The sequence below is a fragment of the Pyxicephalus adspersus genome, chromosome 2 (genome assembly GCF_032062135.1).
Source record: "Pyxicephalus adspersus chromosome 2, UCB_Pads_2.0, whole genome shotgun sequence".
NCBI classification, from domain to species: domain Eukaryota; kingdom Metazoa; phylum Chordata; class Amphibia; order Anura; family Pyxicephalidae; genus Pyxicephalus; species Pyxicephalus adspersus.
The window spans coordinates 80,235,016-80,253,431 of record NC_092859.1 but is presented as its reverse complement, the minus strand read 5'-3'; the positions used below and the strand labels follow the sequence as shown (position 1 = coordinate 80,253,431).

The 18,416-nt window shown below is 36.8% G+C and overlaps 1 protein-coding gene across 1 annotated transcript in view; it reads right to left on the bottom strand.

Annotated features, from left to right (window-relative positions):
* PTPRQ (protein tyrosine phosphatase receptor type Q) overlaps positions 1 to 18,416 on the bottom strand; it is a gene marked incomplete at its 3' end in the record, with an annotated part of 149,680 nt that overhangs the window by 115,008 nt on the left and 16,256 nt on the right. The window contains 5 exon segments of the mRNA XM_072401206.1: positions 7,562 to 7,788; positions 8,899 to 9,010; positions 9,868 to 10,028; positions 11,325 to 11,585; positions 12,690 to 12,852. Coding sequence (XP_072257307.1) covers positions 7,562 to 7,788; positions 8,899 to 9,010; positions 9,868 to 10,028; positions 11,325 to 11,585; positions 12,690 to 12,852 — 924 coding nt within the window.

The following is an 18,416-nucleotide window of genomic DNA, read 5'->3' as shown; positions in this document are numbered from 1 at the left end:
ACTGTTCCTAACTCATACAGAACATGAAACAACTGGCAAAAAATGAAACAAGTTTATTTGAAATAAATTAATAAACGTCTTAATGTCAGTATTTATTATTTAAAAAATTTTGTACCATTGAACATTGTCCAAGATAAAGAAATCTAAAAATTTACATATTGTTAACAAACAGTAAATGAGCATAAAGCAAGCTCTCATTTTGCTGTGGAGTAATTCATCCTCAAAGTTTATAGCAGAACATTTATTTCAGTTTCTTTTTAGAAGCTTAGCTCATTTTGCTTTTTCCTACTAGCAGTGAGTTGGCAGTCTGTCAGCCTTTTTATCTCCAACTTAATCACAGAAAAAAGGTCACAAAAAGATTCAGTGTGCCTGAAACCACTGGGGTTAGTGAGGTCCTGTTTAAAAAGAAATATTGTTTGCTAGGAATGGTTAAATTTTTTATGCCCATACTCTGGCTACATTTTTATTGGTTTGCTTACATTGTATGCAATTTTTTGTACAGTGTCAATATAAGGAAAAATATTTCTGAAATTAATGCATTGTGTCTGAGACTCCCAATAATTTCATGGGGAAGCTCAGTCATGACAGCTAGCTGCTAGCATTCTAGGCTTCCACCCACCAAGAAGCTTGAGGTTTAGGTGTTCTCACTGCTCCCTGTACATTTCTCATAATTAAAAAAAATAAATAAAAATTCAACAGGGGAATGCCCTCATAATGGGCACAACAGCTGTTAAGACCACAGAAATTAAGAACAAAGGTATCGCCTCTAGAACCTCTGAGAGATACCCTGTCACTATGTTCTACCCACCCCTGTCTATTGAGGGTGCCATGCTGGCCAGTATGAATGCTATCATCATCTAGGCCAAATATTGGGTATTCTTGAAATAAGACACTCTTTAGTTAAAGTTTAAGCCAGACAATAAGGAAATGAGCAACAATCAATGTTTAGTCTTACAAGTAAGCAACTGAAATCCAAAAGACATTTAAGACATAAAGCCAGAGGCTGTGAATCATCCACTAAAGTACAAAAATAAAGAAAAACCTTTTTGCTTTTTTATTTGAATACAGCTGATGAACTGAGCATAATTTATTTGTGCTACCAGGTGTTTTCAGCATTGTGATTCGTTTTGAAAATGTTTTCCTAAATGCCTAAAAATATAATTAGCATTGATGGACATGCACCTAATGTAACTGTTTAAAAGGAAGAGCTGCTGACAAGGGATGAGCGAGAATGACTCATACATAAGGCTCAGTGAGTGACCTTTAACATCAATGGGCAGTGGACCCAACCTATCCTAGTTCACTGCAGTTTTTACTGACCGGTAACGTCCATATTTGGAAAGGTCCTAGAGAGTTAAAGAGATAAATAATCACATAGAGGAGTTTCTGCTAGAAAATATTATTATAAGTGATAGTCAGCATGGATTCAAGAAAGACAGAAGTTGTCAAACAAATGTACTCTCTTTTTATGGGGAAGTAAGTAAACAGGTAGACAGTGGAATAGCAATTGATATAGTTTACTTGGATTTTGCTAAAACATTTGACACTGTACCCCACAGACGGTTGATATGAAAGTTAGGGACAATAGGCTTAGAAAAGTCAATCTGTAAATGGATAGAGAACTGGCTTAAGGACCACATTCAGTTAGTAGTGATTAATGATTCATACTCTGAATGGTCTAAGGTTATTAGCGGTGTACCCCAGGGTTCAGTGTTGGGACCTTTATAAATTATTTAGAGTTTGGGATTAAAAGTACCATTTCTGTGTTTGCAGATGACACCAAACTATGTAATGGAATTAGGTCCACACAGGATGTCTATAATCTACAAGCAGACCTGGATGTACTGTTTGATTCAGCGGCCAAGTGGGAAATGACATTTAATTTAGATAAATGTAAAGTTATGCACTTGGGAGCTAACAACATGCATGCTTCATACTGTCTAGGGGGAATACATTTGGGAGAGTCAGGAATGAAAAAGGATCTGGGGGTTCTAGTAGATCATAGATTTAATAACAGCATGCAATGCCAAGCTGCAATATCTAAAGCTAGTAAAGTATTTTCTTGTATAAAAGAAGAATAGACTGCAGAGATAGAGACATAATCCTGTCCCTGTACAAAGCATTGGTCAGACCACATCCGGAATATGAAGTCCAGTTTTGGTCACCAGTTCACAAAAAGGACATTGTGGAATTGGAGAGAGTGCAGAGAAGGAAACTAAATTAATAAAAGGAATGGAGGAGCTCAGCTAAGGGGAGAGATTAGCTGAACTGAATCTATTCTCCCTTGAGAAGTAACAATTAAAGGGAGAATATGATCAACCTGTATAAACATATAAATGGTCCATACAGAGAACTCTCTTCCCAATTATTGACTTTATTGATTGTAAAGATCATTACAAAGAACAAGAGGGCACTCTTTGCATCTGGAGGAAAAGACGTTTAAGCTCCGGATAAGGAAGGGATTCTTCACTGTAAGGTCTGTGAAAATGTGGAATCAGCTCCCTCAGGAAGTAGTTTCAGCAACTACTATAGATGGCTTCAAAAAAAGCTGAACAGAATATAACTGGGTATCAAAGCTTAAAAGTAAAGATAAGAGGCTGTTGATCCAGAGAACATCCAATTCCCTCATGAAATCAGGAAGGATTTTTTTCCCTATTGGAGCAAAATGTAACAGGGTTTTATTGTGCCTTCCTTTGGATCAACTGAGTCCATAGGGTTTTATATCTGGACTATGTTTTTTTCCCTAGTGGTTGAACTTGATGGATTTATGTTTTATTTCAACCTGAATTACTATCTAACATTAGTGAACTGAACACAGCAGGCAGCAATAAAAAACTGTGGTGTGACTACTAACTCATGATGCAGCCAGCGGAGACTAGTGAAACTATTCAGGTGCTCTAGATGTCTATTGCCACATGACCGTAATATGCAATGCTGTGTTCTCCTCAGCCTTATTTAGCCAGGCGCACCACCTGGCACTTTTCAGTAACCACCCGGCTGTTTTTCAGTGGTTTTCTTAATAGTTCGGTCACAATACAGTGACCCACACCTGCCCATGGCTTCTTCCCACCATTCTGGGGAAAATACTGCCATATGACCCCCTGGGCCTGTCCAAGCCCTCTTTGTGCATTGTAACAATTAAGGAGAATTTTTAATTGCACAGTGAATTATCCATCTCTTTGTAAACAAGATCCATAATGCTGCAGTACCTCCTTTCTGTTTAAATAAAGATTATCTTTAAATAAACATGATGGTACAATGTATTAGAAACTTACAGTGCTGAAAGAACTTTGTTTAATTTAAAGGTCATTGATGTCTGGTGAGTGTGTTGGATTACCACAACATAAAGTAGTCCCTACAAGGAGAAGTTAACACATGGTGAATAATATTGATATGTAAAGCACTAGAGTACTTTAAGGACTTTTGGATTATATTTATGAAAAAATAAACTGCGTACACTGAAATATGGTGTAATTCATTGAATGGTAATTAGTTGTTCATGTAATTAGGGTTATGTTGCACTGTAAAACACTACACGTATTACATTTTTTATGGATAATTTATTAGATACTATATTTAAAACCATTGTAACTTGCCCAGTGAACCATTATTCTTTTATTCAGTACTTGATTCCAAGTTTTGCATGTAATGCCCACATGCCTTAAAAAGAAAGTTGTACTTCCAGGCTCATGTGTGGGACTTTTTTCTTTTGGATAGAACTATAATCAGAAATCACTGAATGTGCAAATCTTTTTAAAGGAGACTCGAACAAATTGGTCCTGGCAGCATTTCCTGGCAGGCCCAGAACAATTTAAATAAACTTTTTTTTGGAATCCACAAACATATACAATCTTATCAATTATGTTTTGGTTTCTATATAATCCTATTAGGGTATTTTTGGCATTCTACATGGTCAAAACATTTTTATTGATTATACATATGTTAATTGTACAAAGAACATATTAATGCATTTGGACTTTGTAGTTGCCATATACATTTTGAAAGAATATGTGATCAAATACATTGGGGATTTGTGAATGTGTTTTTTATTCAAATATTGGTATGTTGGCTAACACACATGTATATGTTTATGTATGCTTTTGATGGGTATTACACCATGTTGGTAGGTTAGTTTACTTTTTCTGAAACATTTTCCGGTGGAGAATCTTCCAGGACCATATGTTTTAATGACAGTAATTGATTCTCCACCAGGGTCTCTTTCAGGAAAAGTCAGATTCACTGCTCTATAAATAGACCCCAATGTTAGAGCACTTTTAAGCTTTAATTTATCTGGCTGTGGCTACTGAGGAACCACACAAAGATCAGTCAGCATTGTTTTACTATGGAAATCGGTTATGGGCCCTAAACACATGGGAACATGAACAGTGCCACTTGTACTTGGTCTTATACTGCATGTGCAGAAGTATACTCTGATTAACGGACATTGTAGGGTACATCATAACTTTTATACTGAGGTAATTCACTTTATTGTTATAGTTAGGGTACATACATACTCTTGTTAGGACTTCGATAAAGCTATCCTTTAAAGAGAAACATGTGGAGGTTTTCTAAGTTTTAGGACTGAAAAAATTATTATTATAAGCCTTTTTTGGAACAAATATTAGTGCCTACCCTATTTTTTTATTACTGAAATTCAATATATTTATCAGTATGTTCAAGTATGTTTATAACATTCCTATGTTGGGGGTTCCTGTTTTTGGAAAAATGTGAAGATTTTGCTTATGGAGACATCAGCAGCAACCAGGTGACAAGCAGCAATCATATCTGGCTGGCATGTATGTCCCCTGGGGTGGTCCTGTACTTATGGACCAAGGAAGGATGATGGATACAGGTTACCACCCCATGGAGCATGCACAATTGGAGAAGCTCCACAGTGTAGTGTAGGCACCACAAGATGGAAAGTGGAACGTGTTGAGGCTTGTTATATGTCAAAAAGGTACACTGCTGGCATGAGGTGACATGCACCCCTGCTTGTCATGGAAATTATGAGAGGGGTTAAAAGAACACACAAAGGTAGCTTATCTCCTGCTCCTGTTCCTTATCTCCTGTATGATTTGTATCAAACTGTAGTATGCATTGACACAGGCTATAAAAAGTTAGCAGTAATTTGAAATATTTGATCACTGAATTTATTGTATAGTTTCCATTGCAGTATATCAATCCAAACCACACTTCTTAAAACATGGCAAGTTCTTTGTCACACCCTGGTTTCTCTACCTGTGAAAAATGATTGGGAACAACACAATACTCTGGGACTGACTTAATAAAGCTCTCCAAGGCTGGAGAGAATACACTTTCATCAGTGAAGCTGGGTCATTCAGCAAACATGGAATGGATCTGGTCCAGGATTCAAAACATTTGCTAGCAAATAGCAAATGACTTTGAGGAAATCTATTCCAGGTTTGCTGGATCACCCAGCTTCACTGATGAAAGTGTATTCTCTCCATCCTTGGAGAGCTTTAATAAATCAGGCCCTCTGTGTTTTACAGACATACAAATGCCATTGCTACTCACTCAGTAATTACTTAAAAGCTGACTTCAGTAAGCTGAACTTGTTGCTATGGATTACTGCTTTCTGTAACAAACTGAGTTATGTGTGTAGTAAAGAAGTATTAAGTATAGTAGGGAATGAGCTGTGTGTGCTGTGGAGAAGATTGCACCTGTGTTATGGATAATAGAAGTGAGTTGTTTGTGTGTGCTGGGGGGCTAAGGTAGATCTCACCTGTGCTATAAATATTGCAGAGGAAGGCAGATGGCACCTGTGTTTTTGATATTGGGAGTGAGCTGTGTGTGTTGGGGGGCAGTTCTCACCCCTGTAATAGATACTGGCTTTGTGCTGGGTGCTAGATCCTAACTAATCTCAATTGCACTATAGATACTTGGAGTTGTGCCTCACCTGCATTCTGGATACTGGGAGTAGCGAGCTGTATGTGTGTGTGGAGGGTGAGGGGCAGATCTCACCTGTGCTATAGATACTGTGGGTAGGCTGTGTGTATGCTGGGGGGCACATCTCACCTGTGCTTTTGATGCTGGGAGTGAACTATTAGTGCTGGGGAGCAGGTCTTAATATTGCTCATGATATTGGGAGTGAGCTGTGGGGCAGACATCACCTATGCTATGTATAAACTATGTTTGTGCTGGCTGATAGATCTCACCTGCACTATAGATACTAGGAATGATCAGTGTTTTAAGGGACAGATCCTACCTGTTCTCTGGATACTGAGAGTAAGCACTGTGTCTGTTGGGTAAAAAAGTAAGTAGGGTCTATGTTTCGTGGAGGGCAGGTCTCCCCAGTGCTATGGGCGCTGGGGAAAAGATCTAACAAATGCTTTGGGTACTGAGAAAGAGCTGTTGTGTGCTGGAGGGAATATCTTGTCTGTGCTAATTTATCAATTGGATCTTGAAGCATTTCTAACCCAATTTACCTTTACCTGGCCTTTCTTGCAAGTGAATCCCTGTTTTTCACTCTCCATCAGTTATGCACAGACTTAAACACTGTCATCACAATGTATGATGATAGTTTTGCTTTAGTTCCCCACTCAGGAACCCTTTCACAAGCATAGCACTTTATTTTACCCTGACCTAACACCTTCCACATTATCCTTACCCCTGGCTGATGCAAGTTTTATTACCACACTGGTCATAGGCAATTGTACTAAATCTTTAAATGAATATGATTTTGCTAGACTGAACAATTAAGAAGTACAAAATGCAGTATTCTCTATACTGGAACACCTTTGTTTTTATGACCTAACTGGATGTAGCTACAATACAAGCAAAAGATGCAATACAAGAAGATATAAGGTGTAAAATATGCAGTAAATGTATCATTTATAGATACTTATCAATCATAAACATGCATTTTTAATAAAAAATGGCTTAGGGACAAAAACACATCTTTAGCTTGTACAGTACATTGCATTTAATTGCTATAGATAGCTTTGTAATTTCTGCTTTAGTGTCTGCACAGAATGCTTTAAAGCATTTGGAAGATGCTCAACTTATGGTAATATTCATTATATACATCCCTATTATACCACATTCCAAATGGCTTTATACAAGGCAGGCGTCCTGGAGATCACTATACAGATGCGGTCATGACAACCACTATTAATGCAGACCACTAGTTTAGCTGCTACCATTCAATACAGACTCCAATCCAGACTTAAACACAAATACCAAAGTTAAGTCTAAAGCTAGACATCAGAGAGTAATAAATTGTGCAGTAATGATCACCTAGATACATACAAACAAGGGCCAGGAGAACTAGACAGCCTATTTCAGGCACAAGTCAAAAGCATTCAATATACCTCAAAGTCAGAGCAATTTCAACTCTTGTGACTATCAAGTTATATCTGTAGGCTAATTATTGTAAGTTTGAAATTCATTGAAATTATTATTTTTGACCTGTCACCAAACCATTTCAAGAAAAATTATACTTTAAGGACAACAAAATGATGCGCCACTAGGATATACACTAAAGCAAAATCAATTTAGATAGGTATGAACAATAAAATTTCAAAAACTTTAGAACAAGTACCTTAATTTCATATGTTGTTCCAGGGGTCAGACTTGTCAAGAGAACCTCTAGACTGTCAGGTGTCGTTTGTACTTGGGTGTAAGATGACTGCATCCATGGGCAAACCTCTCTGTAAATGACAGAGTAAGCAACAATCTTGCCATTTGTATTCCGTGGTATAGACCAAGACAACAATATTCCAGCAGAGCCCACTCTTTCTCCAGCTAAATTATCTGGGGGTCCTGGAACTGTAAATGACAAGAGATTAGTGTATGTAATGCCACAGCAACTGAAAATAACATCCACCATTGCAAGTACAGCAAACTGGAAAACACGGGAAAGCCATTTGTATAACTGATAAACTGTTAACATTAGCGTTTACTTTCAATACAGTGTTACAAAAGATGATTAAATACACAAACTTAAGAAACATTCTTTAGCAAGAATGCCAAATATGCAATGTTCTAAAACTATGCAGGATAGCCTGATATCAGTGTCAGTTTGGCTGTGATAGCTACAATGCGGGAAGTAGGAAAACATTTTATTGACACTGGTATGGTCCTTGCACATGACGTACAACAATACTGAAATAAAGGAAGTGTGGATATAATAGAGCAAATAACTACCAGGTTTCATTTTAGTTTTATATAGAAAAACTTGTATTTTGTTTCACTAATTCGAAATCGATTCACTTTTTTTCTACATTTTGTTGCAACGAACTGATATCTAGGGTACAAATGAGCATTGTAACGATTGCATAAAGAGCAGAGGATTGCAGTAACCTGTCAACCAGTAGTAAATAGTGTAAAATCAGCTATTTCAAAACTTTATAACTGTCTTTAATTAATGATTAACATTAAGGTATTGTCAATAGTTACTACATTTATGCCATTTGATCATTCTAAGGTTTATTTTTTCAAGATTAAAAAAAAAGGCATGGGTTTCAATTTTTTGTCGCATATTATAGTTTTCCTTTATATGCATTGAAGAATAGCCATAAAATCCTCAAATTCTGAAAATATCAATTCACTAACCACTCAACAGTCACATTTAACAGTCACCTTTTGTACAAAAACTGCGTTTTTAGAGTTTCAGAAAGGTGTTCACTTAATAGAATAGGTCTATATATCCATATAATAATGGTACTTCTGCCTTTAATAACCTCTGAAGACTATTGCGCACTGTGAATTTCCAGTAAAAGTTCTGTATACAATAGCAAACTTTTGCCAAGCAGAAAAAACTTACTGTTGTACAATTGTTTATCAATAATTCAGATTCTTTGTATATTCAGAGGCGTAAAATTTCAATGCTCCCACCCAAACTCCTGAGAGAACAGATAGAACGATAAGCAAACTTACTGGTTTCGTTGGTCATCAATGACTTGCTGTCAGTGGAGCTATAGGCTGAAGATGACACTGAGGAAATTGTTACAGTGTATGTGGTACCGGGAACAGCACTGGATACATCTGCCTGAAATACCAAGGAAACATGACTTAAATGAAATATTAGGTGCATCATGCAGAAAAGCACTGCTCAGGGCTGTAAAACCTTCCACCCAGAAACTGCAGGCATCACAGAATCCTAGAAAATTTGCAAGCTCTTGACTTACATTCCCACTGTGATGGATGGATCTAGGTAACAAAAAGCAGCATGGAATATTTCCTTGTTGAAAAAATGTTTATCCAAGAGAGAGCTGAAATGCTTCCCTTGGCACTCACAGCTCACTTTCCTATGCTACCCATCTCTAGATCTTCAACACTCACTAATAAAAAGAAAAGAGAAAAAGCAACCATACATAAAGTGGAACAGATAATAAAAAAACAGCATACCTGTATAGCTGTATTTCTCCAGAGAAGCAGCAGAAAAACAACAGGAAAGGTAATCATTATTTTACTCTTCAGAACTTAGAATTGTTCCTATGCCTTTTTGATGGCAACAGGGAAATGTTGCCTGCATTAATGATTTAAAGCTAGGTCTGCCTGTACGGTACACAATTAATGAGTCTGTATTACTCAATAGCACTCCCCTTCCTTTGTTAAACTATTCATGAACTCCTTGGTGACTGACTGAAGTTTCAGAGGTTAAAAAAAAATAAGCATAAAAATAATAAAGGATGCTAGTTGTTGTTAATCAACTCCTCATGGTAAAAATGTGTTCTCACAAACTTTGCATATTTCATTTTCTATGCATTCTATGTAAAATAAAGAAAGAGAGAGACAGAGGGAGAGAAGCAAGCTTCATGGTTGGTCAGCTTTCCAAAGAATATTCCAATGAGCTCAGAGTATAAACAAAAGTTGCCCATCCACATACTATAATGAAAAACATACCTGATACTCTCCACCTCCAAGATCTCTCACAGACACAAAGCCAGGCTGAGGATAGAGATCCACTTGATATCTTTCTACCCGTCCGTATGGTTGCCTCCAATGTACTGAAAAGGAGTGTGTTGAAATATTGAAGACCCTAAATCATATAGGTTTTTCAGGATCTTGAAGATAAACATGAAAAACAGATTAGTAAATAACACTATATACTATTTGATTGGCATATGTTACTGTATTAAAGAATATATATATGTATATATTTCATATTTTATTTCATTTTCATTATTTCATTTCATTTTCTGTACTATAGCTTGAGCTTTTGATAGGTTCCTTCAGGAAAGCTACTGACATCAGGTCCATTCCTTGTTGTACTATGTTATTATGCTTATTACAAAGAGTACACTTGCATGAAAATCACAAGATAATCATGTAATTTTACTTATTCTGTAAGGCAATTAACATTGTAATCATTAGTCTATGTTCTTAAAGGTGCCAGGCCCTCCTTTGAAAACTGATTGGGTGCCAGGTATTGCCATAATTTGCATGTGAAGAACCAATAATTAGATAAATTAGGTGTTAAAATACATGCAGTTAAGCTGTACTTATAATGGAAAGGCTGACAAGGAATAAGACCCCCTGTAAGGTTCTTACTTCTGTCTGCTTCCTTTATTTACTGGAATCAAAGCAAAATCCTAAATTTTAAGATTTGGAAAGGAAAGAAAGGAAATGAGTAAAGAAAAGCTTCTAACTGGAACCCTTGTTCTGGTAACCAGGAACAGGAAAAGGGGTAGGCAGATCTGGGCACTTAGCAAAAAGGGAGCTCAAAAAGGGAAACATTTGCAAAGTATGCTGCTGAAATATTTTACAGCTCATTGAAGGAGGGGAGGGGTAATTGTGGCCCTTTCAGCTTGAGTGCCAAATGACCTTGTCCTGTAAAAATTAGAATTTTTCAAAAAAAGGTATAATTTCCCCCTTATGTCTTTAAAGCTCCCAAAACGACACACAATGGCAAGAAATAGCTGTAATTACTATATGCACAGCTCACAGTACATTAGCATGCTGCTCAGTGGGAAGCACATCTACATTGTGGACAGTGGGAAGAATGTCATACTTATAGATAGCCAAAATCATCATTGGTGTCAGTTAAGCTGACCTGAGAGAAAAAAAATGCTCAATGCTCATTGCTCATGGAACCCCAGTTAAAAGCACTAGGTTAATCCCTATTTCATCCAAATTTAAAAAAAAATTGGGTTTATAAATCCTTTAAAGATTTCTACCAGTAGCAATACTTTAGTAAGTGTATCAAATATAGGTAGGAGGTGATAGCATGTTGCTTTTGGCTAATTTCCCATGTAGTAAGCATCATCACACTTGACAATGAATCCAGCTCACTGTATTATCTAAAAGAAAATACTGAAATAAAAAATAATTTTAATGTGTAAAAAGGAAAGAGGACAAACCTGCTACAACTCGCACAGATGCAAGGTCCCCCACAACAGTCCCTTTCATCCTCTGAATTGTGAAATTATAAATTCCACCAGGCAGAAGGTGTGTCACTGTATACTCTGCCTGTCCTTCAGAGATATTAAACTCCCATTCAGTGGTCACATTGGTAAAGAAAATTCTGTAATGAGTAAAACTGCTTGTGGTTGGGTCCCATGTCAGAGTGGCAGAAGTTGTATTTCTGTGTTTCACTGAAAGGCCACAAATTCCAGGGGGTCCTGGGAAAAAGAAATTGTTTGGTGCCAAACTCATTTTAACAATTTTTTACACAACAATTAAACATGATTTAATATTTGTACCTAGGCTGTTTGCCTTGTAAAATTACCCCAAATACAAGAACTTTTTCCAGCAGCCATTTAACTTGGAAGATTCTGTGTGCAGAGTCTGTATTCAGACAAATACAACAGTACAGAAATAACACAAAATATCACAATGGAACGCTGCAACAATCTAAGCCTGTGTGTCCTTGAATTACTGCACTGACCAACCCTTCCAACAGACTCCATCACCCCCAGCCCTTTGGAAGCACATACTACACTGTGCACTACCACCCCAGTCAGCACAAATCTCTCTGTGCACCACAAGCAAGGACACTGGGGGAGGAAATCACCCTGCTCCAAATTTACAACTATTCTGTATTCATATGTATCCAAAACAAATTATTACTAATATACCTGTAAAAGATGCCAGTGCAACCCTCAGCATTAGGTTTCCTTTGCTTAAGCAATGGCACCTCAGCATACAGTAACACGTGAACTCCAGCAGGAAATTACAACTAATCTGTGCCTTTCAGTAAAGTGATGTGCCTAGCTCTGCTTTCAATCACCATATTACTGATATTAGTGTACTGTTTTCATCAGTGACAATAACACATGGCCCAATTGTTAGGTCTCATTACCTGCTCATTTTGGAAATGGTGTGACTACAATTGCAGGTGTTCTGTGCTGTGTACTAGGCCATGCACCGCTGACCACATGGAATTATTTACTATACTGAATTGTTCACCTGTTAGAACACAGAAACTCCCCAACAGGAGATTTATATTCTCACCTTGAAGGTATAATATAAAAAGAACATGGATGTGGCAGTTCATGTCAGAGAAACCACATTCCATGATAATATAACAGTTGATAGATTTTCCTTGTGTCCAGTTTCTGTAATCTTTCAGTTGCTAAAGTCAAATGTAAATTAATGAAACTACAATCAACTTAGAATTAAATGATCGTTTTAAAATAGCGTTGAGGTTGATTGCAACTTTTCTGTAACTATATCAGTATCATTTTACTGTGACTGGTGAATATTAGAAGGTTTCACAAACTTACTGGTTGCTGCTGTTATCTGTTCGGGCACACTGGAATGTTGTCCTTTAACTGTCACAACTTCAATGATGTAGTCTTCCCCCGGTGAAAGATTTTTCACCATTGCTTCATTATTAACTGTTGTTAACTTGCAAATGTTTCCTCTGGTGGTTTGTCGGTAGGTGATCTGTAAAAACATCACTCCAAAGGGAACAAAATAAGGTCAAATTCTTTACCAACTTGTGAAGATGTCTTTGAAGGTTCTCATTCATCCAGGTCATAGTACGGTATATCTACCGTTTGTAATGTTGAAGATGTTTTGCAGCCTATCCAAGCTGCTTCTTCAGTTCTGAAATGAGGAAGCAGGTTGCATAGGCTGTGAAATATCTGCAACATTGCAAACACAAATCCGGTGGTAAATGACTAACTACTACTAGGCACATTCAATATGGCGACACCCAACAACATTTTTAGCACTTTTAGATTTCTACAAAAGAGGGGCTTTTTTATGTACACATGAATATGAGGAGAATGTTGTTGAAATTATTGGTCTAGTGACAGGTTCCTCTTGACAAAAATTGAAAAAATTCAGACATGCAAATATAAAGAGAACATTTAAATTTTCCAGGAATGGTGTCAAATCAAGGACCCATGTGCTTTGTAAGGGTGCACAGTCCACTCACAGCTGGGCTCCTAACAGTGACTACAAAGAGCAATGACCCAGAACAGCAATTTATGTTACCTTTTAGGAGGGTCATGCTACTGTGCATTCCTTTCCTCCTTGAGGTGTTTTGCTTTTATTTTTTATTGCTAGAGATAAAATGCTGCAGGGTGAAAAAGCCAAAATCATCAAACCGATTGTTGGTGCTTATCCATCAGTGTTATTGGTGCCTTGTTCATATTTCAAAAATCTGTCCAAACTAATTTGTTACTGGGCTCTGAAACATACTGATTAAATTCCACTGATGCCAGCATTTTTTTACACTCGAATATATATTACTGCTATTAGAACTTCCAAAAATGCAGAGGCTTCCCGGAAGCTTGTAGTGTCATTTGAAATGTAGGAGAGGAGTTTCTCAGATTTATACAGGTCAGAGGTGTTGTCAGCTACACACCACTGAACACAGATCACTGCACGCAAGCATTTACCATGGGTTGTAACCAGAGGTCTTCAACTCCAACCCTCAGGGGTACATACAGGTTGGATTCTGGTATAAACATTTTCTGAATGTTTGTAAACCATTCCTTATTCCATTTACTGTTGTCCATCAGGGAAATACTAAAAACTAGTGCTGATCCTAACCATCAAGGACTGGCATTGAAGACCCTTGTTGTTTTCTAAAACATAAATTTGTGGTGTTTAGTGATTGGTTTTAAATTAGCACAGTTTATTTACCACTTACAACAACAAGTTGTATTGCTTGATGCTTCAGAAAAATTTTGAGGTCAGTGCAATGATAGCAAGATTCTATCTATGTGATCACAAGCATGCTATGCTATGTGATCCAGCAAACCTTGAATTGATTTAAAAAAAAAAACATTGTTGTAATAAATCACTTATAGCAGGTGCATGCACATGACTAATTGCCGAATTGCAATGTTATTGAATTTTCAGTCAGTCTCAATATTATTCTCATCATTCTCTTTTCTGACCTGGTCAAAGGATTAAAATTATTTGCTACCTAACATAAAACTATTTTGAAGAATACTGCTGTTTGCTGGATTACCTTGGTTTACTCATGATACTGTAACTTCCCCAGTCTTTGAGAGTTTTAGTAAATTAGGTCTATTTTGTCTTAATTGCAATTTTCTGTTTTACCTATCCTGGTGACTCTACATCTGGACCCTCTTGCTTTTATAAAACAGTACCTAATCAAAAAATCCCTCCAATGGGATAAACGTTCTAACTTTTGCCTACGTTATAGTAAAATAAAATAATCAGATCTTGTCTTGTGCTTTAACACTGCCTGACATTTGTTAGTTGTTATTGAAATCATCCTAATGTATATGAAGGTACAAAACACAAGGTATAACTTATCATTTGTGGTATGCACTAAATACTAATTTATATTTATGTCATAAAAAGGGATTCCCGGAACATTTCAAACACTAAAATGATCAATCTTTCCCTAATACTTATACCACTGATATGCTGCATTTGGAACGACTTAATCTGTCAATTCATTATATCTGATTTCAAAGCCCTTCACTATTTCCCACCCAGAGATGCCCCATGAACTACACGGCAATCATTTGTCTCATAAAATTTCCACATTTTCAGTCATCCTGATGTGAAAAATGACCTTTGCTTTAATTCCTTGGATACCTTACACAAATAAATAGTGTCTTTTACGTTGAACATACATTCAAACTGTTGCATCATCCCTTAAAATTCTCATCATAAAAGGTCCACGTTGTAAGTGTGGCACAGCAAAATTTTTAGAGAGTCCAGCTTAAAGATATGCAATGTTGCAAAATTTCAGCTCCAATAAAGTTTGCAATTTTGGAGTTGTATGTGGCAGTATTAGTGCATTTGCAACATAAACAGAGTTCAGTACCATCTGTGATACTTTTTATTTGTACAGTTACATTTTTAGGACAACCTTTTGTGGGGTCTGTCCCCAGGGGGTACACCACAAATTTACTGAGTACCTAACTAGCTAACTCTAATAAAAAGACAATTTTGGAGAAATTAGATACATTAATCCCACTTCGGTTGCTTCGGTTGCAGTATCCGCTGTTCAACCTCTGCTTTAAAACTCAAATAAAGTTACAAATAGAGATGCCATCAGCCAATGAACTAAAAGCCCTAATTTCATAGTCCTATCTTTACTGTACATCTATATATGATGGCAGTATCTACCAAGCATAGAGTATTAGAGTATTTAATTCTGCCAGACAACTCCCTGTTTTGTGTAAGGACACTAAATAGTGTGGCTGGTACTCTGTTCCAGCATTTATAATGTATTCCAAGAACACATCTGTTACAAAAGCACAGTACATGTGGGGTTTACCCCACTATAAAAGCATTAAAAATGAGAGACATTATTTAGCTTCAAACTTTTAGTATCAACCTCTGATTAGTATTGATCTACAGCAGGGGTGCCCAACAGGTGGATTGCGATCGAAGTTATTAGGTCCAACTTTTTATTGTTAGTAGATCATTTTGACTTGGTCATTTTAAAAGTAGCTCGCTAGCCAAAAAAGTGTGGGCACCCCTGATCTCCAGCATAGATAAAATGTGTTACTAACACATCTAGGAATGATCATTTTGAAAATCCAAATTTTTTATTGAATTCCAAAAGCTATAAAATTGGAACCCTGAGTTGAATGTAAGCAGTGGTTTCTATGGAAAGGTCTGACACAACTCCCACTGGGCCAAGACTGGAGAGGATACACTTTCATCAGTGAAGCTGGATGGGCAAACCTGGAACAGATTTGGTCCAGGACTGAAAACATTTTGCTAACAAATAGTAAATGACTTTTAAGAAAATCCATTCCAGAAAAAAACTTTACTTTGTGTCCCTAATGTGGAAATATACTTCTGAAATATGTACTGGTGATCATTGGTAACTAAAAAGAAAGTGAGGGTAAATATCCCTAGAACAAAAGGAAACAAAAACTTCTAGTATGGACCTCTCACTTTGCAAGATTTTATTTAGGCTTTAAAATTAATTGTTAAAAGAAAAGCCTTCATCAAATGACAGAGCCCCTTAATCCAACCACCATGTGCGGTATGTTTTCTTATGCCTATGAAACTTGAGAAGACCCTGGGTGGAAATGTCACTATCATTACACAATATTTATATACAACATTGTATTGCGCAGCGTCTTTAACACAGTCTAAGGTCAACTTTGGAAGGTAGACAATTAACCCAACTGCATGTTTGTGGGATGTGGGAGGAAACCCATGCAAACACAGGGACAACCTGCAAACTCCATGCAGATAGCATCCTGGCTGGGAACCTGGGACATACACCAACATGTTTGTGACAGGTTTACTTTTTGATGCTATTAGAATGTAATTTTATGAAATATGTCCAAGGTGCTAAAAAAAAGGGAAAAATTAAATAACTACCTAAAAATATATAAAGAACTGCCTCCCATAATATTTATATTACCAGAAATATCCTATAGAAATATATGAATTTCCTTGTTGTTGCAATTAATTCCCCTGTAATTAATAATAAAATTAGATAATAAAGGTTCCAGAGACTGCTGTTGGATGTTACCATCTTGAATATGACATCAGCAACCCCAGACAATCTCAGAGCTCACTCAAATGATATGTTGTTGTATTCCCCTGCTATCATTTAGTTATGATTAAAGAGGACCTGTACTGAGAGATAAACTAATAAACTGTAAACTGCTATTGCTGATTTCTTTGTAAGGAATGCTAATTCCCTGCATGTAACACAGATCTTTAGGTGTCAGCAGTTGCAGTCACACACATGGAACAATCTTGAAGGTAACTGTGACAAGTTGTGTGACAAATCTCTGAACACCTGAGCTGTACATTCATCCTGGTCAGTTGTTCGGAAGGCCGAGGATCAGCAAGCTGTAAATGATAGAATCAGGTCATCAATGGCAATTTACATAATGTGTCAAGGAAAGGTCCAGTTTAAAGGTCAATAAGCAGCCAGTCATTTATCTAATACCTGGGAGCAGGCTGATACGAGCAGATCCCACACAGAGCAAAAAAGTTGTAATGCCTCCTTAATTCCACACTTTTTACACTCTACTTCTGCTTTGTTTACCATTATTTGTGTACAAATGACTTTACATAAATTAGCATAAAAGTACACACATAGCAAATTACTGAACTTCATAGGCATTTGGCCTTAGACTGTTTTACTATATTAGAGTACCTACATGTCCTATTGATGGTAATTTTATGTCTGTCTATATACACATATGCTTTCCTTTAATGCATACATTTTTTGTATACCATGACAGCACTGATAACATTGTCATGGTTTTACAGGGGTTTTAGGATCCTGGTGTTTAGGGTTTTACATGAAAATGCATACATTTTTTGTATACCATGACAGCACTGATAACATTGTCATGGTTTTACAGGGGTTTTAGGATCCTGGTGTTTAGGGTTTTACATGAATATACAATCATGCCTGTTGGATTTGTACGTAATAAAAATTGTGCATGGCTTTACATTCCTGTGTAACTGTGATAAAAAATATTGAATTTGCTTTCTTCATCCTTCACCTTATCTAACCTCCTTACATGTTCCTATAATAAATTTATGTTTGATGAGAGGGCCTGTGCTTTGTCAGGTAATAAATGTAGATCACCTTTTAAATAAAAGGTCATATGTGTGAGCATGAAAACGTCCATGTCCTCCCTTGTGCATGCATTCACACTGCCCCTGATATAATATAACTGCTAATAATAGAGAGAATGTGGTTCTCAGCTAGGGACCGCAAAACAGTCACCAAGCAATGTTTTCAGTCAAATACTTGCCTGTCTCTTACTATGCATTTCCAATTTGAATCTCTGTGTACCTGGTATGATATTAGGTAATTTACAACACTTTCAGCTAACTTTTTTTCTCATGAAGGAGGTATAAAAGAGTTAGGAGTAAGATAAATTCACCGGTAATATGTTTCAAGACAACACACCTGAACGAGAAAGTTTAAATGCTGCAGTAATCAATCATTGCAATCACTGCATCATTACACAACCCATTTCTAAAACAATGTTATTAGATGGTGGGATCCACATTTTGTGGGCTTG